Source organism: Denticeps clupeoides, chromosome 4 (assembly GCF_900700375.1).
Source record: "Denticeps clupeoides chromosome 4, fDenClu1.1, whole genome shotgun sequence".
NCBI lineage: Eukaryota > Metazoa > Chordata > Actinopteri > Clupeiformes > Denticipitidae > Denticeps > Denticeps clupeoides.
In genome coordinates this window covers 34,749,564-34,773,491 of record NC_041710.1, presented here as the reverse complement: position 1 = coordinate 34,773,491, position 23,928 = coordinate 34,749,564, and the positions used below count along the sequence as shown (strand labels likewise).

The window sequence follows — 23,928 nt, the reverse complement described above, 5'->3', positions numbered from 1 at the left end:
ACTCACCATTGCCCTGACGCTGTCTCTGCCTGTTCCCAGTCTGATTCAAGCCCTCTCATCACTGACTTTGGACTGAAGGCTATTCTCAAGCCAGCCCTGTTCCTGTTTCCTGTAAAGCCTTCATCTTCTCCCCTGCTGGGTTCTTCCACAACCCACAGGCCTCTACATGAGCTCCCAAAGGCCAGCATGTAACCAACAACACAACAACAACATTTATTTCTTATATAGCCCAAAATCACATACAGTATGTCTCAATGGGCTTTGACAGGCCCTACAGTTGACACCCCCCACACTTGACCCTTCTGCACACAAGGAAAAACTCCACACAAAAAAAAAAGAGAGGAAGAAACCTTGAGAAGGAGTGATACAGAGAGGGACCCCCTTCCAGGGTAGAGTGAGCTGCAAATGGTGTCAGTGCAGGGTTGGATATGATATAATAATAAGTCCTACAGTTGTAGGGTTGGAGAAGTCCAGGATGTAGTCAGTGTCATGGTCTAGATTACGTGTCCACAATGATGTTACTGGTCCATTTGAAGATCCCTGAAGCTGTAGTTGTAACGGTGGTGGTGGCTGTGGTGACCCTCTGGTTTGTTTCATGGTATATCCTTGTTTAGCAGTTGTCAGGAACCAGGATTTATTTGCTGGTCTGGGGTCTGGGGTCAGAATTCTGGGGTCTGCCAGTAGTCTGGGTGCTTGATTCCGTGTCTCGGAGAAAAACAAACAGAAGCAGCGGCAGATGGTTGCACTGTATGACCGATACTGAAATATGTGGTTATAGTGGTATATTGGTGCTACTGTGGCCCGATATCCTAACTAGGGACTTTAGAATTGACACTGTGCATGGACCAACTTTTCTGCATCATGCATTGAAATGATATTTCTTATTTTCGCAATATTTCTAAGGTTAAAGAATGCTATCCTAACAAAGTTATCTATGTGCGAATTGAATGAAAGACCTGCATCAATGATGACACCTAGATCCTTTACTCGGTGAGATAGAAAGGCTATCCAGGGTTATTGTGTAGTCAGCCAACTTATGCTTGGGGTGGATGCCATCTCACCCAAAAAGACCAGGCTTCCCCCTAAATGTTGGCCAGTAATTAATAAAGCCCACTTTATTTTTTGGACACCACTCTGACAACCAGCGATTTATATCGAGGAGCAGCTACAGGTCTCGTCGCTACGCCGAAACTGCGGTAATGGGCCAGACCAGATTACTTTATCTGACATCGTTTTAGCCAGTTCAAGCCGACTGGCATAGCTGGACGTCCTTAGCGTCGACGTGAATCGCTGTACTGGAGTACCTGCGGTTATATTTTGCCAGCTCTTTTAAATTTGCGTGGATGTCGGGCGCTCTGGCTCCAGGAAAACACAGGGTTTGATTCGCTGGTACCGGTATCCTCACGTTTCTAACTATAGAGTCGCCAATGACTAGAGCCGGTCGTTTGTTAGACCCAGCGGATGCCTCGCTGAGTGGGGGAGAAGCGGTTCTGAACGCGAACCGGTGTGTGGTGTCCAGGTGGTGGGGGAGCTTGGCGGGTCGCCATGGAAGCCGAGCCGTCACCCAACTGCCCTGCTGTCCGGAGGGCGCTACTGGTACTGGCGCCCGGCTGACTGGGCTGGTGCGCGTCCGGAACTAGAAAAGAGTCAATTAAGACTTCTGTTTCCCTAATTAAATATAAATTTCGGATGCGCTCCTCTAGCTCGGCTATTCTCTCCGTCATTTCAACTAGTCTCCTACACTTTCCACAGGTGAAATCCTCACTACTGACGGAGTTCGTCAAGCTGTACATCTCACATAATGCACATGGGATTAGCAAGGGAGCCAAAACTTACGTTTTTGGTGAATTTGCGTGATTAATTCAGGGGTAATTCAGGAAGTCCTTGGACGTAATACTAGCTCGCGCCAAACACACCTCCTTCAGCCCTTATGCCACTCCAGCAGCACCTGTTCCAGCAGAGACTTGTCTACAGATGCACTCCCGGCACAGCCCCATGACAAGTTTAAATATGTGCTTTTCATGTTTTCTTACACATTCTTAAGCAATAACTGAATAACATCCTGTAGTGGAATACATCACTCAATATATTTATGACAATGTATTCTGTATCTCAGGCCTGACCTTAACAACACAAGGAAATCATTTAGGAAATTTTCTGAATGCTTTAATACAAATCTTTAAATACAAATTTAATACAAAAGGGGCAGTGGTGGCCGGGGCAGTGGTGGCCTAGTGGTTAAGGAAGCGGCCCCGTAATCAGAAGGTTGCTGGTTCAAATCCCGATCTGCCAAGGTACCACTGAGGTGCCACTGAGCAAAGCACCATCCCCACACACTGCTCCACGGGCGCCTGTCATGGCTGCCCACTGCTCACTCAGGGTGATGGGATAAATGCAGAGGACAAATTTCACTGTGTGCACTGTGTGCTGTGCTGCTGTGTATCACGTGTGACAATCACTTCACTTTCACTTTCATCTGCTACACCTCTGATTTAATACAAATCTGCTACACCACTGATTGCACAGTGTGTATGGAACATAACAGAAAGAATGAGAGAGTAAAATGAACAAAGAGCACTTAATAGCAGCCAAAAACAATAGGAGCCAAAGACATCAGCAATTTAAAGACTGGAGAAGAAGTCCAGAAGAAGCTTAAATGTTGTGTGAGGAATTTACTCAAAAGTCATTTCACAAACACACTCCCACATGCACACACAGAGTGAGGCATCAGAATTCTGAGCTGGAGAGGGAGCGATAAAAGGAGGTGAGACAGACAGCAAGAGAAAGAGAACGTGAGAGGAACACATGCATTCTGGAAAGGGTTGAAAGGTTTGGCAGCAGAGAGGAGGGGGAAGATTAGCTCGACTGACAACTCCATTAGAGACTTAACCCTGGCTTTGATCATCTGCAGAACTCTTCTTCACTGCGAACCTGTCAGCTTTCTCAGCACACGTCAGCCTATGATCAAAGGCTAAAATGAGGCTGATGCTCATTCTCCCCAGACTCCACAGGGAGGCCGCACTCAATGCATTCTTTTTCAGACTGGCTTGGGGTAATAGGTATGCACGAGAGGCAATGTGTTGACATAAACAAGGAGTGTTTCTTTGCCACGAACTCTGTGAATTGCCTTATGTTCCCAAAAGGCTGTTATTCTCACATTTTGCAATGCTTGGGCACTTACAGGCAAAAAAAATAAAACTGAGGTAAATGTTTCTTGTCACAAGCATTGTTTCCTGTTGTCTTGATGCGGCCTCAATGAGGTAGTAGCCTAGTGGGTAACACACTCGCCTATGAACCAGAAGACCCAGGTTCAAATCAAACTTACTACCATTGTGTCCCTGAGCAGGACACTTAACCCTGAGTGTCTCCAGGGGGATAAATTCTGTAAATGTAAATGTAACAAGAACTCATGGGTATTCAAGTATTCCAAAAGGCATTTATAAGCCTTTAAAATCAACTGTTGCAAAAAAAAAAAGAAAAACAGAAAAAATGGAATAATAAACTGGTATTCTAATTCAGAATTGAGGAGTCACATACCACCCAGCCCTGACAAGTGTAATTTTTTGCTCAAAGCTGTTCCTCTTTACACAACACAAGGGGTTTGATACACAAAATAAGTCACACCTTTGTGCACTTTGACTGTGGTAGGTGAGCCAATGGGTTGAGTAAGACACTGTGTGTTCCTGTAGAAGGCTAAAACAAATCAATTAACAACTTCATACTTAATCTGAGGGACATCCCAATGCAGACAAAGTGCCAAAAAATCTTTATCTTCAAATACCTTTGAATGTTGAACATTATAAAGATGACTTAGGGGAACTCCGGATCTGTGTGCCAGTCCAGAGTTTCCAGGTGTTTTATTCACCTGTTGTTGCCCTCTTGTGTCAGTGTTTGTCGGTCTGTGTTGATGCACTTCTCTTATACTAAATCCCCTTGTTGACCTTAAGTCGTGCAGATGTGTCCTGCTTCCTGATCCGCTACGCCGATCGCCTATGCCCTGTGACATAAACCTAAGCATTGCTCAATTCTTACTGTTCACCTATTAATTCCAACATTCGCTGCTGTCGTAGTTTTTTGGCGGATAAAATACATTTATACTTTTGGATGAAAAAAATTAAGAGCAAACATAAACATTGGTCTGGAAAAGCCCAGACAGACATAAATCCAATGAAACAAAACAACTTTGATGACAGAGGTGTAAACTCTTTCTGGGATTTGCTCAGTCAGCTTCATAAGGTCTTCACCTGGAATGGTTTTGTAAAATAGGAAATTCCAGGTCCATGGCATTTTGTGCTTTTGTCTTTTGTGAAGGACCCCCACTTATATGTTTATCAAGCTGTGGCCTCCTACAATCAAGAGATTTCCAAAGGCACCTCAAGCCATGATGGGAAGTCTTGCAGAGGGGGTTGATGACCAATGTCTTCTTGTATCTGTTTGGACAAGGCAGAGACATCAAAGAATATTCTGATTGGTCTATGGTAACATTTTTGGGTATGTATATAAAAGAGTTTTCTCTTGTGGGCTGCTCTTCTCTTCTTACTCCATCGGGGCTCGAGGGTTCTTCCTCAACTTCTGGGCCTTTCTATGAAGGTGACAATCAGTGGCACCAGTGGGCCAGTGGCGCAATGGATAACGCGTCTGACTACGGATCAGAAGATTCTAGGTTCGACTCCTGGCTGGCTCGTGTATTTGTTTTCTTTTTGGGGCAGTGGTGGCCTAGCGGTTAAGGAAGCAGAAGGTTGTCGGTTTGAATCCCAAAACACCAAGGTGCTACTGAGGTGCCATTGAGCAAAGCACCGTCCCCACACACTGCTCCCCGGGCGCCTGCCATGGCTGCCCACTGCTCACTCAGGGTGATGGGTTAAATGCAGAGGACAAATTTCACTGTGTGCACCGTGTGCTGTGCTGCTGTGTATCACATGTGATCACTTCACTTTTTTTTTTTTAACAGTGCAGCATTTGTGGTTGTATGGCCATAGGGACATAGCTTAGGTCAGGGTGGTATGTCTGGAGAAGGAGGCTTGTTGGGATGCTCTGTCATGACCGCTTGGAGGAGTCCAAGAGAGCTAGGATGTATGTGGCAGGATGATGGTGTCCTTGGTGGTGGAGTGGTCTTCGCAGATGTGCAGATGGGAGAGGACGTCTGCCTTCATGTTCCAGGTGCTCGGAAGGGGTGTAAGTAAGGGTCGAAGTGAGTGAAAACAGCATCCATCTAGCTTGTTCTACAACTAATACAAAATGCAGTAGCACGACTGATCTTTCAACCTTCCCAAGTTCTCCACACCACCCCTCTGCCACGTTCCCTCCACTGGCTCCCAGTAGCTGCACACATCAGACTCAAAATACTGATGCTGGCCTACAAAGCCAAAAATGGAGTAGCACCATCCTACCTCACAGCCCTTATTACACCTCGCACTGCACCTCATATACTCCAAGCCTCCAGTACTGCTCACCTGGTCCCTCCATCTCTGAAGGTAAAAGGAAAACATTCATCTAGACTCTTCTCTGTCTTGGCCCCTCTGTGGTGGAATGAACTTCCCCTCGAGGTCAGAACAGCTCAGTCACTGAGCTCAAGACCTTCCTCTTTAAAGAATATTTATATGAACTTGTAACCTTCTTTTTGTCGAACTTGTGTACAGAATCTACAACAGAGTGAATAAAAAGATTGTATTCATAGTTGGGGGTCCTAGTGAACCGGAATTGATCTCTTCATCGATGGTAGCTTGAAAGCACGTTGTAAGTCGCTCTGGATAAGGCCATCTGCCAAATGCCGTAAATTAAATGTAAATGTTGTCAGGGACTGAGTCATCATGCTTCCCCTGATAGGATTGGGTGGATGGCCCTAATGCGGTGATGAAATTGGTCTTCTTTTCATCCCCCTCCCAGATAAAAAGAATCTTAGAATCTTAAGTCGAGCTTGGTGAACACCTTTTCTCTGGCCAGAAGGTCATAAGCAGTGTTGAGAAGCAGGAGGGGGTACCAATTCTTTCTTGTGATTGTGTTGAGCTTCCGGAAATCAATTCACCAGGGGGCTCCATGACCTTGGCAAGCATTGGTGTTTTCTGATGTCTGCTGGCTGCATGCTGTCGGTGGGTGCTGGTGTCATTCCTGATGCCATTTTTTTCTGCCGGTGATTGAGAGTCATGGTTAGAGTGGTCACACGGTTTAGTAAACTCATGGTTCACCATCTCATCCCAGATGTCCTCATGGATGCCTTGGTAGAATGTGACAGGAAGAACCGCATCTGTCCACTAACTGTCGGCAGCAAGAGTGCTGAACTCTATGCTGTAATCTGCCATGCTCCAGTTCCTTTGTATGAGCGCCATGAGGCACGGCCTCCCATCCCCCCCTGGGTGAGAAATCCTCGGCACCCGATACTTGACCATCATACAGGGGCAATGGTGCTAATTCTGTGACCGCTGCAATGCGGCACAGTAAATCTGGGCAGTAAGTCCGGCGACTGCAGTCCCAATGAGGACTGCGACTTTTTTCAGCCAGGCAAGAGAAGGTGCGGCACTAAACTTTGAGTACTAGTAGTGGAAAGATGCTTCCTGCAATCATGGTCATTTAAAGAGCGCATAAGTTGTCAGAGAAGCAGCAGGAATTGTGGTCATAGCTGGAAAAAGTTTGCAACATTGGGGCCAAACAATAAGCAGAAGGGCAATCCTAAAGATGTAGTCAAAAGAAAGGCAGACGACATGAGGTTTGAGTAGTCAGGGATAATGCTTACAACACATCAACAAATGAGTTTACAGTTACTCTGTCTTCAGGCCGCCATCTTATGCCGATTGTTGCCTTTGTCATGGGTTGTTGGTTGAGTTGGATGGCAGTCAAGGCAAAGCATCCAACAAGTGCTCAGCACCTCTGGAAACTCCCATCAAAATTGTTGGAAAAAAATATTAGGTGACGACCTCATGAGGCTGATTGAGAAAATGCCAAGAGTGTTCAAGGCTGTCACCAAAGCAAAAGTTGTCTGGTTGTTTCATCACAATCTTTAAGAGCATTTATGTATATTCATGACAACGACAAAGATCTTTACCTACTGGCTGGTACCCTTGCCTTGCAGGGCCTCCAAAAGGGTTATGACTCGCAAAAGCGCCACTGTCAATGGATCCATAAGACATCCTGACTTCTGTTGTTTACTGGGTTGAATCTGTAGGTAACAATGTATAATAAATATTATAATTCAATAAATGTTATATTTATATTACTGTGTGCTAATAATATACAAAATGTAGGCCTGTCAACACATTTAAAATAATGACATTTCACTAGTTTTGCTAAACTTTATTTCCAACTTCAAAACATTCCATAGCTCATAACCATAAAGTTGACTCGAAAGTAATCTCTCTTGCCCACACTGGAATGCTTAAATATTTATTCTTATTATATGCAATGATGGTTATAGTCCTAAATGGAATATCAGAACAAAGCTTCTACAGCTTTGTCCAATGTTCCAGAGTCATGGCAGTTAATTGCTCAATACAGAAGTGCTCTAGGAAAGGCTGCTATGAAAGCCACAGTGGTATGGTGTAAAGCCACACTAGCAATTTCTAATATGAGCTAACCATCTTGTAGGACTGCCACAGGAAACTGTGGTGCAGATGGAAGGATGAGATGCCCTCTGTCATCCTGGGAGTTGGAAGAGGCTGGAGATCAGATTAGCCAAGGCAAGTGTCCAAATAATCTGATTAATTTCCATAGAGTGGGGAGATTAATTACTTTTGGCAGCCATTAAACAGTCTGTGCTTCTCTTGATTCTGAGCCCAGTCACCAGACCTCTTATTCCAGTCTCAGAGGACTCTCTCCCTCTGTCTATCCTCCCACAAACACCACTCTATCCTCTGTCATGCACACGCATACACAGACAAGACATGCCAAGCTGTCTCAGAAATTGTAATGCCTCCTCTCCAGAAATTCAGTCATCAGCCAAAAAAATACAATGGTGCTTGGTTTTCAACTGATGATGAGAGAGATGTTAATGAAATTAGTTTTTAGTTCCAACCCAAAGTAATTTCCCATTTCAATGTCTTTGGTCACACATATGCATGTTAGCAGAAAAAATGTTCAAAGTATTAGCTCATTCTTGTTTTAATTTGCTCATTTTATGCGGGATGAAGGAAAAAAAACTGCTTTCAAAATCTTTTTTTTAAAACCATAAACTCTGTGTCCTCTGGACTAAAGGACATTCCAGCTTGTTTCAGAATTATCTTAAAAGTCTGCATTTCTGATGGTAGGTACAAGTGATCTGAGAATTGGACACATGTAGATAGGCGCTTCAATGAAAAGGAACATCAATGCAGATATAGACAGATAGTGAAACATTTTCTTTGAAAGGACAGACTTAGCATGTATGAAAATAGGGATGGATTGGAAAGACAGTAAACTGATAGATAGTTATTTTCTGATCAAATACAGTGTTGATTAGAACAGAAAAAACAGGGAAATGGAAGAGACACTGGGTAAGGTTTTATACAATATTTTATACAATATAGGCAATATAGTCAAATGTTAAGGATATCATTCATCCAGTCAGCACCACAGAGCTAATTTTTATTAATGTGTCTTAATTTGAAAAGAACAAGACCACGTTATTTTTTCTGCATAGCAAAGCCTATCAAGTAGTAGTAGTAATAATAATAATATGTGAATTTTCTATAAAGCTACAGTGGCGGCCTCCCTCCCACTCCACTATGACAAGCCAACAGGGCCGATAATCGGCAGATTCACGACATGCTTTTAAAAAGGTTAGTAGACTACAATGAGAGCGCAAGCGCATACACCGGTATTTGAGAGATAATTCAAAACCTGAATGCTTTGAGAGTACTCAGATCTCAGTATCTGACATGTAACATTCACACCATCCATACTGTTTTAGGATTGTAGAATATATTAAGTGTGTATTTGCTTAAACAACAATAAAAATGGTTGTCTCACCATGTGCACTGTCATTTGCACAAAATATGTATAAAATAAAATATAAACAATAAAATTCACCTTCCCCCTGATGTGTTTTTAGAACTCAACTACTGGTTTTATACCATCACCACCAATATGTGAGATATAAGTGCTGAAGATTAAAAAAGATAAAAAAAAATAATAAAAAAAATTAATAGACATGAGGCAAGGCAGAACAGGCAACAGGCTTAACCAAAACAGTGGTCCTGAAGAACAACAGCTTAGATATGATTAACATATTCAAGAATGTAATTTTTGTGTTCCTAAAGATGAAAAAGAATAGGATCCTCTTTTTTTCACCCTAGGAAAAAGCAAATACACAAGTTCACGTTCAGGTGAGCTTTATTGTCATTTTAGCCACATACAGGTCAGACAGTACACAACGTTTCTCCGGAACCTGGTGCTACATTTAAACAAAGTTACATACTGACATACTGATGATCGTGCATGTGTGCAACATTGATAAACCAAGCTAGATAAAGTGCAAACAAATATAATTTAAAAATTGAAGACAGCAAAGAAAATAGAAAGTGGTAAAACCAGTGAAATTAATGTAATGATGAGTAAACATAGTGCAAAGATACTGCTGTGCAAAATGGAACAGTACATTAATATCACAGGGTAAACATAGAAAAGGTCCGATACGGTGCAGTTCCTGAACCAGACATTTACATTTACAGCATTTATCAGACGCCCTTATCCAGAGCGACTTACAATCATTAGTTACAGGGACAGTCCGCCCGGAGCAACTTAGGGTTAAGTGTCTTGCTCAGGGACACAAAGGTAGTAAGTGGGATTCGAACCCGGGTCTTCTGCTTCACAGGCGAGTGTGTTACCCACTAGGCTACTACCACCCAAGACAATGATGCAGCTGGTCAATATGCTCTCAATAGTCCTTCTGCAGAAAGTAGTGAGGATGGATGGTATGAGACTGGCTTTCCTTAGCCTCTGAAGTAAGTCAAGATTAAGGAGAGGTGCCACAAGTAATTCTAGAAGTTATGCTACTCTTTAAAATTGGGACATAGCATTAACAAATATACAAATTACAGCAGCCATATGTATGTCCACAAAATACGATTTTTGGTTATTTTATTTTGTCAATAAAAATAAAAGCCAAAGAGTTTGCAACTTTGTCCACTCTACAAGATTTTTTACAAAAACATAAATGTCCTGATATTGCTGTTCAATTACTGATGAATGCTTTGAAACTGAATCAAATGGCTACACTATACCAGGTCAACTCAGTCTGAGTTGAAAAAATAAAAAAACCATCTGTCTAATGTCAATGTGGTAAGATTTGATGGATTTTGCATAATCTATGCTGATTGAGGCAACATACAGTGCATTCGGAGAGTATTCACAGTGCATCAGTTTAGAGCCTTATTCCAAATGTATTAAATTCATTTTTCCCTCAAACGTCTACATGCAACACCCCATAATGACAATGTGAAAAGGTTTACTTGAGGTTTAGGTGAATTTATTAGCTAACAAAAAATCTGAGAAAATCACATGTACATAAATATTCACAGTCTTTGTTCATTTCACGCCTGAGGCCAGAGAGAGAGGAAACAAGGGATGCCAAAGGTGCAGCACAAAATGAAAATGTTGTGGGGGCAGAGCTGGTGCCGGTGCAGACGTGGCATCTCAATACTTTGTCAATGCACCTTTGGCAGCAATTAAAGCCTCAAGTCTTTTTAAATATGATGCCACATGCTTGCTACACCTGTACTTGGAGAGTTTGGCCCATTCTTCTTTGCAGCACCTCTCAAGCTCCATCAGGTTGGGTGGGAAGCGTCAGTATAGAGCCATTTTAAGATCTCTCCAGAGATGTTTAATCGAATTCAAGTCTGGGCTACTGCTTGGCCACAGGTCGTTTTCCTGCTGAAAGATGAACCGTCGCCCCAGTCTGAGTTCAAGAGCGCTCTGGAGCAGGTTTTCATCCAGGATGTCTCTGTACATTGCTGCAATCATCTTTCCCTTAGTTTCAACAGCATGATGCTGCCACCACCATGCTTCACTGCATGGATGGTATATTCCTGGTGATTAGCGGTGCCTGGATTCCTCCAAATGTGATTCCTGCCATTCATAAGACCAGAGAATTTAGTTTATCATGGTCTGAGAGTCCTTCAGGTGCCTTTTACTAAGGAGTGCTTCCATCTGGCCACCGTACAGGCCTGAATGGTTGACTACTGCAGAGATGGTTGTCCTTGTAGAAGATTCTGCTCTGTCCACAATGGACCTCTGGCACTCTTACAGAGTGACCATCAGGTTCTTGATCACCGCCCTGACTAAGCCCCAGATCGCTCAGTTTAGGTGCCTGGCCAGCTCTAAAAAGAGTCCTGGTGGTTTGAAATTCTTCCACTTTATGGATGACAGAGGCCACTATGCTTATCAATAAGAGTGTGCTTATCAATTCGGTTCTTCAACTGCATAACATAATCAAATTTGTTATTTTTGAAAACTAAGCTAACACTTAACTCTTCATGCTTTATGTTAAGTTATGGTGGTTCAAAGGAAGCGGACTTGTAACTGAAGCGTTGCCGGTTCAAATCCTGAACTGCCAAGGTGCCACTGAAGTAAGATTCCATCACTTCACACTGTTCCCTTGGTACTGTAGTCAATTTAAAATATATCAAACAATTCATTTGATTTCTGAGCACTGCTTGAAAAGCTCAGTCAAACAGGATCATAATTAGCCTCCAGTGAGTTCATATGAGAAATTCGTCATGTTCTGCCTCTATTAGAAAGATATATTTAGACATATTCAGATGGGAACTTTAATATATATCTCTGTTACTGATCTCAGCTCAAATGGCAATGGCTATTTAAATGTGTATTGTTCATGCAGATACTGTTCTTGGCCATGGGAACAATTATGAGGAATTGTTATGCAAGCTTGTTAATGGAGTCTAATCATATTTTGACCACTGTTCCTGTGTCAGCTGGTCCTAGTCTGCAGGCTTTTATATCATCTGCCAGAGGGCAGCAGGTTAAAAAGTCTCTGTCCAGGGTGTGAGGGATCTGTGATGATTTTCTATTTTTCTGGTTCATGAAAGGGACAGGTTCTGAATGGAGGACAGCGGGACACCAATGATCTTTTCTGATGTCCGTACAGTCTGTTCCTGTTCTGTTTAGTGACTACTACATACCAGACTGTGATGGATAAAGCACATGACAGACTCAATGTCTACAGTGTAAAACTGGGTCAGTGTAGAACTAGTTGCCTAAGGAAGAACATCGTCTGCTGGGTCTTTTTGAGGTTGGAGGAGATGTTGGTCTTCCACTTCAGGTCTTGGGAAATTGTGGTACTTGGGAACTTGAAGATCTCCACAGTAAACACAGGACAGTAAAGTTGTTGCAGGATATAATGTAGCCCCAGGTTCACTATCATCCACTGACCGGTTTGACCAAAAGGCAAACTGCAAGGGGGCCAGCTGGTGTCCTGTAATGTTCCTCAGATAGACTAAAACCAGCCGTTCAAAGGATTTCATGACTGCAGACGTCAAAGTGACATTTCACTTTGAAATAGACACATGCGCTTGTTATAAATGAATAAAATCATTAAATTTGAAAATTCATTTCCAACAAATATACCATTTCAACAAAAAGAAAATAAAAATATCATGTTGAATCTGTTTGCAACATACTTGTGTGTCTACACCAGAGTGACTAACGACAGGCTTTGTCCTGCTAGACTAATTCAGAGCCTTGCTCAAAAACACAGTAGCAGTAAGTGGGACTTCAAACAGATATCCACAAAGTGTGCAGTTTGATAGTGCAACTTATTACTGACAACAGGGTTTATGCAGGTTCAAGGAAGACAAATTGAAGACTTTTAAATACCTTATATATGACAATATTTTTGGTTTCTTTCAGGGCTGCACGATTCAATAAAAAAAAAAAGTCATGTGATATGATAAATGGCACTTTATTGCCTATCAATGAAAAAAAAATCTGATGAAATTTATAAATACTAAATGTTTACATAACTGCAAATGTTATTTTCCAATTACCGCAGCTTCATAAATAAGATTTTCTTCAGTTGCAATAAGATTTTCTTCAGTTGTAAATGATGCTTTTGCACAAAACAAACCAATCTCGGACCATAAGAATTAAATTGTTATTGGCTGTTTTCTATTGTTCTAAACTGTAATTGGTTGATTTTGAGGCACATTTGTAACACTGTGCCAAGAGTTGAGCAAGCGGACGGGTGAACGAACACAGAAGTAAGAAACTGAGTGAGTGGACGCGAGAGATCGAGAGAGGAAAAATCTGAATTTGAGAAACCTTGTGTATTTATCATTACCCCCTGCAATAATACTCTGTAATTATTTGGCTCCCCATCTGCCATGGAAGAAGGGAAGTTAGCCCCAGATTTTATTATATGCTGCATATCTGACACCAAGTGCGGTTTTAAAAGCACACACCTACAGTACATTTGAGCGGGTGAGGGGCATTCTGTTCGCCGTGTGGGGCTGGGGGCTTAGAAGACAATCTGGCCACCTGGTCGGGGTTTGGGCTGGTGGGCTTCCTTGCTGCTGTGAGGACTGGGTGGTCTTTTTGCAGCCATCCCAGATTGAAGAGAGACAATATCCTGATTTTTGGGTACACTGCCCCTCTGGGGGTGGTGGTCCCTGGATCTGGGAGATTACGGTAACTATGTGTAGTTTAATGTTAATTTTCCTGTTTCTCCATGTTGGGTGAATATCTGCGTATGTGTAAGGGGGGGTGGGTATGCTTTTGTTTGTTGGTGCCTGCTTGGGTCCTGGACTCCACCTCACATCTCAGGCTTCTTAATTCCCCCTTTCAACACTGCCTGCTATTGGATGATGCCCTGACCGCCAAAACATTGCTGGTTCTCAGTGTCTGGGGCCAGCTGCCTATTAGTAGACTGGATTCCTTTCAGGGACTGCTTGGTGGGTCCTGGCCCTTCTGGCTCTGTTGGGTCACTGGCAAGAGGTGGGGGTCTCTTGGGTCGCTGGGCCCTTTACCTGGTCTGCCCGGGTGTGTCTGGCAGCCTGCAGGCTTCTGCTGTGGCCCCTGGGGCTGGTGTAGTGTCTGGGGAAGCTGAACATGTCTTGAATTTAGTGAAATATTAGTTTGAAAGAACAAATCCTTTAAGGGAATGTGCTGAACCCGCTGAACGAATGCCCGCCTGGTGTGCCACTTTGTCGAGGGAGGCACTATGCCAGCAGACTGCACTGCATCACCAACGCCTGAATGAACAAATCAGTGAACAACACTCTCCTGAATCATTTTCCTCTGAGGGCAACCTTTCTTCTCTGTTTGAAAAGATTTAGTCTAAAACATTAGACTAGCAGTAATGAGAAAATAGTGAGACTCACCAGCTGTAGCAGGCACTATCAGGAGCGACGGATAAAATGTGTCACATGCATAGTTGTAACAGTACAACCTGCATTGAAATACATCCTGAACTGCTCTGTTTTGACTGAGCATAGTTAAAAGTATTATTTTTATAAATAAAATAGGGAAAATAAAATAAAGATTTGCTTGCATTGTACCTCTATGTTCATAGAGAACATAAGACACATATATCACTGGGTAGTGGCTATGGATTCTGCTAAAGTGCATTGTGCATAGATTGTGCAATGACCAGTGTAGCGGTAACAGATTGCAGGGTAGTGATTAAATGAGCAACAACAGTGAACAGGACACAGCATGTAACATGTAGTGTATAAAACCCGCAGCTTGAGAAAATGTGTGACTCTCATTGTGAACATTTGCGGGGGAACAGTAAATGCTCAGTGTGAATCCTTCACTAAATGTTCAAAAGGGGATGACTCACTGAGGTCAATTTGCTGAGTAGACCAGTTAAATCCCGAACCGCCAAGGTGCCACTGAGAACCGATCAGGCAAGTGGTACTGTGTGGGTACTAACAGCGTGCATGGAAATGACCAGGGGTGGTACTAGTCTGTTTGGTACCCTTTTATTTTGTGATTTTAAAAATCACAAAATAAAAAGAATCTGAAGGGATTATATAGTCCATCCCTAAAAATCAGTGCTTGATTTGGCATGAGCAGGGTGAAGCAGAAGCTGCGGAGACGGCAATCCCCTGCAGTAGACTCAGAATGGCAGTCTTTCTTCAGGTTGGCTTCCCTGAGGATGGCTGCGCCCCCTGCAGGCATGGTGGCACGGAAACCAAACACTCTCTACTGGCCAGAGATTGTCTTTTTCTGTAATGGAAATCTCCTAACTCTCCATCTGTGTTTGAGTGGATTAAGGACATCATGTGGGACTGAACACAGATACATTCTTTCGGAAGTGGTAACTGCATTACCAGATTGAATACTGTTGAACAGGCAATTGTGCATTTTTATTTTCTTTTTGTGAGGTGGAGCCAGGGTGGGGAGGCGGGGTTAACTTTTTTGTTATTTTTAATTAATTTTCTTTTTCATTTGTTATTTGTGTTTATGCTGTTAAACCATGAATATATTTGGCAATAAAACATGCAAATATTTTGTTACCACCCACGGAACATTACATTACATTACATTTACAGCATTTATCAGACGCCCTTATCCAGAGCGACTTACAGTCAGTAGTAAGTCCAGGATGTAAATGTAAATGTTTTTATTGGGCAGGTTGCTTTTTGTGGTTTCTACTTTTTGTGATTTTTGTGTAGATGTTGGTTTCTAATGCTTTTATGCTGCTGGATGCTGAGTGAGAGCAACATCATCAAAAGGTGGGCCAGCAGATTGTACAAGCTCTAAAACAAGGTTCACCATTTAATTGGTTCCATGAGTCACCTGCCTGAAGGTCACTGTGTGAAAGGAGATCAAGGGGACAATGAAGGCTAGGGCTATGATGAGAGCATTTTCAATTGCTGCTGTGTCCTCATCATTCCCCAAAGAATATGTTTCCAAAACACAATAGCTCTTAATACATTTTTTATATTTACACAATGCAGTTTTCAGGAAAAACAGTTTGCTTTCTGAAATAACAAGACACCCCAATCCTGCAAGAAGATCCCAATTAGCCTAGCCAATCAATGATCAGGACATGCAAAATGCAGCTGTAAGAGGAACCAATGTAGAAGTCAAGATTGAAACAAATGGAGAAAACTTTGTTATTCTGCATTACGTGAGCAATAATGTAAATGTAAATGCTGTAAATGTAAACAACAAATCACTGTCTTCACACTTCACACTGCTATAATACACTACTATGCATTTTTTTAGCATTGTTATGGTTATTGTACATTGTAATTGACCTTCTGTCCATACCACATGAGAAGCACCTTGATTTTCTTAAACCTTCAAATTTGACTGAATACTGCAACGGGTCTTATAGCAAGAGAGAACTGGTACAATGCTGTTGGAGCTATCTAGTGGTGTAATAAATAGGTTAGAAAAACTGGGCTGGGTGGATTCAATTGATGTAGACAGTGACTTCTCTTGCTTTTTAAATTAATGTAACATAAAATAAAATTAGGCTGGGTAAAGTACCCTTAAACAGTATGCTGCCTTAACCATTTTGGTAACCATCTTCTGCTGTGACATTAAAAAAAAGAATGTGTCTGTGTGTTTTGGGAAAAAAAAAAAAAAAAAAAACATATTTGGACATTGGAATTGCCTTGTCACATAAAAATAGTCATTATTGAGATAAATGAGGCAATTCTATTCCCAAAATAAATGTCATTTAACTGCACCATCACCACAAGCTTCCAAGAGATGGTACGATGCAGGACTGGGTCTTGGCCGTACCTGTGAGCTGGTGTGACTCATACTCTTTGTCCATTTCTCACCCTATCACTTCATCAACACCACCCCCTTGCCACCAAGCGCTTATAACAATTGTGATGACACCTCAAGAAGTGAAAAAAACATTAATTATAAATACATTAATCATCCAGTATTTGTGGGTTGTTGCTTGTTTGTGGCGCTGTGGTAAATTAAAAAAAGAAACTAAATACAAAGACTGGAGTACTCTTATTTGAAATGGTCCACCAAGTAAAAGTACCCATCTAAACTCTACTGGATTAAGAGCATAAAATTACCTGATTTACTGTGAGTAAATGTTACTTAGTTACTTTCAGGTACATGACTACTCATAAGTCCAATACAGCACTAGTTGTTTTTATTTAACTTTTGGGCTATATAAATCTACAAAATATGTTCAGACCACCCTATAAAACATTTTAAGCACTTTTGGCAACAAAAGTACCAAATTCTAAATTGTATGGTCTAACTTAAACATTAGATTTTAAAAAAGAGAGAAAATAGAGCCAAAATCAAAGTATTCAAAACTCTGAAAGTTATTCCTTATTAACAAACTATAGCAAATATATGTCATGGCTGGGTGCAACTGGGGACATAGCTGCCACCAATCTGCTTGACAGACAGTGTGGCTGATTAGGCGTACTTTGGTTGGAGCCCTGTTATAAGGACCTGTTGGGCAGCAGACCAAGGCTGCTGCATTGACGTGTTCGATTTCAGTTCCTGGCAAAAGCCACACGCCTGCGGGTTTGTTTTTGATTGTTTACTCTGTTTTGGCCCTCATGGTGTTTTATGTTTAATAAATCCAATTTTATGTCAGTATGTCCCACTTCTGCTCTTCCTTCCCCCGTCAGCCTGTGGACGTGAAAACTACAGTATTAGACTGTAAAAGTCTTGTTCAGTTTGAGCAATGTAATGAACTGAACACATATATACCGTGCATCCTGAAAGTACTCGCAGCACATCACTTTCTCCACGTTATTATGTTGCAGCCTTATTCCAAAGTGGATTCAATTCATTTTTTTTCTCAGAATTCTATACCCAAATTTTGACAAATGTATTAACAATAAAATAATTGAGGACACAAATGACAGTATAAGTATTCACGGCCTTTGCCTTGAAACTCAAAATGGAACTTAGGTGCATTCCACTGATCATCCTTGAGATGCAGTTTAATTGGAGTTCACCAGTGGAAAAAAAAAAAACAGTTGATTTGACGGTCCCACAATATACGGTCCCACAGTTGACAGTTCATGTAAGAGCACAAACCAAGCAAGTCAAAGAAATTGTCTCAGAGACAGGTTTCTCTCCAGGCACAAATCTGGGGAGGGTTACAGAAACATTTCTGTTGGTCCCAATGAGCACAGTAACCACCATCATTCATAGGTGGAAGAAGGTTAAAACCACCAGGACTAGCTGGCCACCTAAACGGGCAATCTGGGGAGAAGGACCTTTGTCAGGGAGATGGCCAATAACCCAATGGTCAGAGGAGAACCTTCTAGAAGGGCAATCATCTCTGCAGCAATCCACTAATCAGGCCTGTGTGGTAAAGTCACCAGATGGAAACCATTCCTTAAAAGGTTCCCTATAATGAATTTTTTTTTTGCTTTTACATCTTAGTGGTCCCCTAATACTGTATCTGAAATCTCATTTCGAAATTCAGCCTTGGTGCAGAATTACAGCCACTTTAAGCCAGTCACACACATCTGAGCTGCCGCTCTCTGAACGGCGAATCAGAATGACCAAGTACCAATCACCATTTCTAGCCATTGCAGGACCATAGACAGGCTAGGCGAACTTGTATTAATGATAAATAATCTCACAAAGGGAAATTTTCATAATAGGGGAACTTTTAATAAAAGGCACATGGAAGTCTGCCTAGTGTTAAAAAAAAAGGTGCTCTTTGGTATAAATGCCAGCAGTCATGTTTGGAGGAAAGCAGGCACCACTCATCAACAGGCCAATACCATCCCTACAATGAAGCATAGCTGTTTTTCACCTGCCGGAAGTGGGAGACTACTTAGGAAAGAGGGAAAGATATCTATAGAAATGTAGAGAGACATCCTGGATGAAAACCTGCTCCAGAGCGCACTTGAACTCAGACTAGGGCAACGGCTCATCTTTCAGCAGGACAACGACCCGAAGCACACACCCAGGATATCAAAGGAGTGGCTTCAGGATAACAGGATGCGCTTGAGTGACCCAGCCAGAGGCCAGACGTGAATCCGATTGAACGTCTCTAGATAGATTATAAAATGGCTGTGCACGCTTCCCATCCAACCTGATGGAGCTTGAGAGGTGCTACAAAGAGGAATGGGTGTAATGGGCCGAGGATAGGTGTGCCGAGCTTGTGGCATCATATTCAAAAAGACTTGAGTCTGTAATTGCCAATGAAGAATTCCCGGATACCTTTTCATTGCTTGTTGTGTTGCATTTTGCCCAGATACAATACTGCTATTATCTGATTGGCTGTTGTGTAGGCCTTTTCTTTTTTTCATTATTGATTTCTAATTGACTGGCTCTAGGATCCAGAGGAGAAGCCCTGTTTCATAGTGAAGAGCTGCTGTCCACAGTCTGAAAAATATGCACAAGGAAACCTGCACAATTTCCTTTCAGTTCAGGCGCATTGTTTTTTCTGAATTTAATTTTTTACTCAATAAGAGGGGGTTTCCAGTGTAGTGAAGTGAAATACTGGGGTTAAAATGTACTTGAGTAAAAGTAAAACTACCTATTTCAAAAACAACTTAAAAAATTACAAATTACTTATAAAAACTACTCAGTTACAGTAACGTGAGTAAATGTAATTAGTTGGATTTCAAAAATCTTAATCTGTTTTCAAAAAATGTGAGTAGCCCAAGGCAATTATGGACAGCTCTTCCTCATTCTAGATGATTTAATCTAATATTGATGCACAAAGTTACATACATAAAGATTGTGATCTGGGTGAGAGCCAAAGACAATGGCAAAATAATGGAAGGGACTGTGACAAATTTGATTTGACAAATCTTTTCCATGTGCATTCACATTATTTCCTAACATATGGAAGCAGTCATGGGAACCTTATTTAAAAAAAAAAGAAAAAAGCAATTCGTTATAGTTTCTAGTTGCTTCTAAATGTTGGGGAGTGGTTCTGTCTCCTCATTAGTTTGCCACTCCTGGGTTTGGGCTGCATGTTAACCTTGTTGTTCTTGGCAACTAGTTGTGACGAAGCGTGAGATGATGAGAGGAGTTTCATTAGGTTTGAATTGCCTGGAAATGTGTTCCAGGGCATAGTGCAGATTTACATGCCTTTAATTTCCTCAACCAAAAAATCATGTCTGTATCATTTCTTTTGAACTTGCTGTTCAAGTTCAAATTTAGTTCAAGTTCAAAAGCCCTTTAAAATGCTGCAGTTGACCAAAGGGCTGTACACAGATAAAAGAACAGAGAGCGAGAGAGACAGCGACTAAAACAATAAAATAATAACCAATAAAGTAATAATAATCATAATAAAACAGTAAAACCAACATCTCAGATTTAAAAGCCAAGGAGCAAAATGTGTTTTAAGGGAGCTCTTAAAAGCAGGAAGGGATTTGGCCTGCCTGATGTTCAAGGGCATTTCGTTCCAAAGTCTTGGATTAGCGACAGAAAAAGCTTGGTCACCCTAAAATTTCCTCCTTGTCTTAGGAAAAATGAATGTTTTGCTGAACTGAGAGCCTGTAGAGGAGCGTACGACTGAAGCAGATCAGACAGATAGTGTGGAACAAGGCCATGAAGATTTATAAAAGCAAACAAACGAATTTTAAAATCTATCCAATAACAGACCGGGAGCAGCGATGTAATGGTGCTAGAACCGGAGTAATGTGCTTGTGTCTTTTTGTACCAGTTAAAAGCCGTGCAGCAGCATTTTGGACCAGTTCAAGTCAATCAAGTGACCTCTGGTTAATCCCAACATAAAATGCATTGCAGTAGTCCAGGTGATCAATAAAAACTGGATTAAAATCTCAAAAGCAGCACCGAGAGAGAAGTAGCTTGACAGTTGTCTCAATTGATAAAAGGTGGCTTTGACCACTGAGCTGATCTGGGCATCGAATGTCAATTCACAAACAATATGACAATTTTCCTGCCAGGAAATATGCGTAGTCGCCGATAAAGTTCTCATTGTACTCAGGAGGTCTGTATATGACAACGCAGAACATGAGCAGAGCAGAGCTCAGCTCAAACAGGGTCATCTCAAAACTGAAATACGACGCAGTCAGGGTGACCTGTTTCCTCCATGACCTGATGTCCTCGGAGAGAAGGTGAAAGTTCAGAAAAAACAGTGGACTCACCGGCAGTCGTCCAGGTTTCCGTTATGCATAAACAAAATGCAACCAGTTGGAAATCCTTCAAAATGAAGTTTTATTGGCTAGCAATCTAGAGTTTACAAAAGTCATTCTGGCATGAGCTGGGGCCGGAATATTAGCTGTCGACGAAGCTCTAGGAAGTGTGCTCAGGATGTGATGGTTCACCCAGCATCCCGCTAAAGTAGGGAAAGGATCAGAGCCGGGTCTGCATCTCCTCAACCACGTCGATCAAGGGAACCAGACAGGAGCAGACCGGCTTGATAGAACGCCACAGGATGAAGTGACGATGTGCCAGTCAAGTGTCTCCAAAGAAAGCAAGATGAGAAAGCAGCAAGCAGGCCTTCTACGTTTTCCCCAACGACGCTGCTTTCTGCGTGCAGAAAAACCAGAAACAAGACAGAGCTATGCCAGTATATTACAGTATATTCTATACTAAATTATATAAAGATTTCTGTCCATCCTGTCCAAACTGGACCAGATTGTCAGAAGAATGTCGGAGATCCAGGAGTGATTGGCGATCATAAACTGCCACACATTTGATATTTACCATGAAAATAAACAAGAGTCGCATAAACGCAGTCAGAGTACGAAGAGACAGATGGCAAGCCACACACACACACAGAAAAGCCGTCTCCTGCCTGTGTGACCCTCTGCTGTGTGACCCTCAAAGAAAGAGAAATAAAAACCGCAGCAACCTGCACAGATGCCACTTTATCATGTATTGCATATGGTGAGGCGCTACCTTTTTTTACATTCACCCTGGATTTGACCCTTTTTGTCTGTTTTGACTACCCAGTTCCTGACCCCACTCACGGCCAGTCTCCAGCAAGCCAATTCAGATGAACGGATTACATGATAATGGACCTCTGCCTGTTTACCGACTTCTCTCATTGCCTGACTATTTGGAAAGACTGCTTTACTGAATCTGACCCTCGTTCTGACCTCTCTGATTACCCTGGGATGACCATTGCCTGTTATCTCGCCGTTTACTCTCCCGTGGACTAAACAAGGAGTGTTTTAATTACTTGTTCTTTTATCATTTGACAACGCTAATTGTTTAGTGTGTGGTTCTGCATTAACTGCCCTACAATTACTGCCATATAAATGGCAGTGGTGCCCTGTTGTAATGGACAATATCTACACACATACAAATAAATGATAAATAAACAGTATAGGTAAAAAGACCCATTCCAGAGGGGCTTGTTAAACTGATGAAAAGTCCAAAATGTCTGCATTTCACAATATTGTCTAATTAAATGGGGAATGGCGGGGGGGTGCTGGTTTGTGAGTGAAAACTGTAGACCTTGTCAGCCCGATTGGTGTCAGACCAACTTGAGTGTGTCTGTAGGTGTAGCTGTGACTTGGAGAGATACTGGAAAGACAGAATTATATGTTCAATATATGGAGAATGATCAATTTTGAAATTTCAACAAATCCTTGTTTACATTATGTCCCACCTCTGCGCTTTCTTTCAGAAGTGTCGCAGCCACAACCAAAAGAGCAGAGTGAAAAGGCAGAGGAGGAGACCCACGCAGGAGAAGAACTCAACCAGGCGCCCGTGGAATTGGGCAGTTCCACGGCAAGACGCGCCAGGACCGGGATGCAACTTCTTCCCGGCGATACGGGGTTCGAGTCGCAGCGAGTAGCGCCGCGGTGTTCCGCTTATCCCCCTGTTATCCGCAAAGTGGCAATGGAGGCGTTCCTCCGGTGGGAAGATGGGCCGGTCTGTGACGACCCATGCGACTTCCGGGGGTGTGATGAAGACGAGGGAGACAGGGACGACAACGAGAGCGACGATGACACGGTCGTCCACGATCGTCGCGAGGTCCGTCGGGACCTACGTCACTTCCGGTCGTGTGAGGACCGCTAGGACGAAGACGGCGACGTGGGGGCAAACTGGTGGAAGAGTCAGCAACTGTGCTGCCGGGACTGAGCCAGTGATCGAACCTGCCCCACCACCACACCCAGCACCTGTCAGGATATTGTGCAAGAAGACCCAAGTTCCAGAGATGGGAGAAAGTTGTAGAAAGTTAACCATCACTGCAGCCCTCCAGCAGTCGTGGCTTTATGGCAGGAAACCAGGAAACCAACCTTTCATGTGCAAGAAACATGAAAGCCCGCATGGCATCTGCAAATAAACACCTGAAGGACTCCAAGATGGTGAGAAATGAGATTCTATGGTATGAGAGAGACCTTTTTGGACTAAGTGGTATGTGTGGAGAAAACCAATCACTGCTCATCACCTGTGCAATACAGTATCAACAGTAACGTATGGTGGTGGCAGTGGGTCAAGACGATTGGTTTCAATTGAGGGAAAGATGAATGCGGCCAAGTACAGGGATGTCCTGGTTGAAAACCTTCTCCAGAGTGCTCTGGACCTCAGACTGGGACGAGGGTTTACCTTCCAACAAGACAAGGACCCTAAGCACACAGTTAAAATAACGAGACCTAAAAATGACTGTCCAGCAACGTTTACAATCCAACCTGCCAGAACTGAAGATGATCTGCAAGGAGGAATGGCGGAGGATTTCCAAAACCAGGTGTGAAAAACTTGCTGCACACTTCCCAAAAAACTCATGGCTGTATTAGTTCAAAAGGGTGTTTCTGTTAAATACTGAGCAAAAGGGTCTGATTACTTACTTATTCTATAGAAATCGAACGAGAATTGCTGGTGTCTTCCTCTTGTAAGTCGCTTTGGATAAAAGCGTCTGCTAAATAAAGTGAAGTAAAGTAAAGTAAAGTAAAGTACTTAGGACCATGGGATTTTTTTTGTTGTTGGGGGTTCTGTGAGCATTAATGAGGAAATTGAACTTAATTGATTTTAGCAAATGGCTGCAATATAACAAAGTGAAAAAATTTAATGGGTTTGAATACTTTCCATACCCACTGACTATCTGGGTATGGAAAA

The 23,928-nt window shown here is 42.3% G+C and overlaps 1 protein-coding gene and 1 non-coding gene across 5 annotated transcripts in view; one reads left to right on the top strand and one right to left on the bottom strand.

Moving 5' to 3' along the window:
* tsnare1 (T-SNARE Domain Containing 1) overlaps nt 1-23,928 on the bottom strand; it is a 155,118-nt gene that overhangs the window by 105,624 nt on the left and 25,566 nt on the right. For 3 of the 4 annotated variants that reach the window (XM_028975440.1, XM_028975443.1, XM_028975441.1), the window contains exon 2: nt 7,040-7,153. In XM_028975440.1, coding sequence (XP_028831273.1) covers nt 7,040-7,124 — 85 coding nt within the window. In that variant the 5' untranslated portion in view covers nt 7,125-7,153. Of the gene's footprint in view, nt 1-7,039; nt 7,154-23,928 lie in introns of those variants that run through there. The other variant, XM_028975444.1, reaches the window with a different exon arrangement.
* On the top strand, nt 4,612-4,684 carry trnar-acg (transfer RNA arginine (anticodon ACG)). Its single transcript has one exon. It is a non-coding gene; the product is annotated as a tRNA-Arg (tRNA).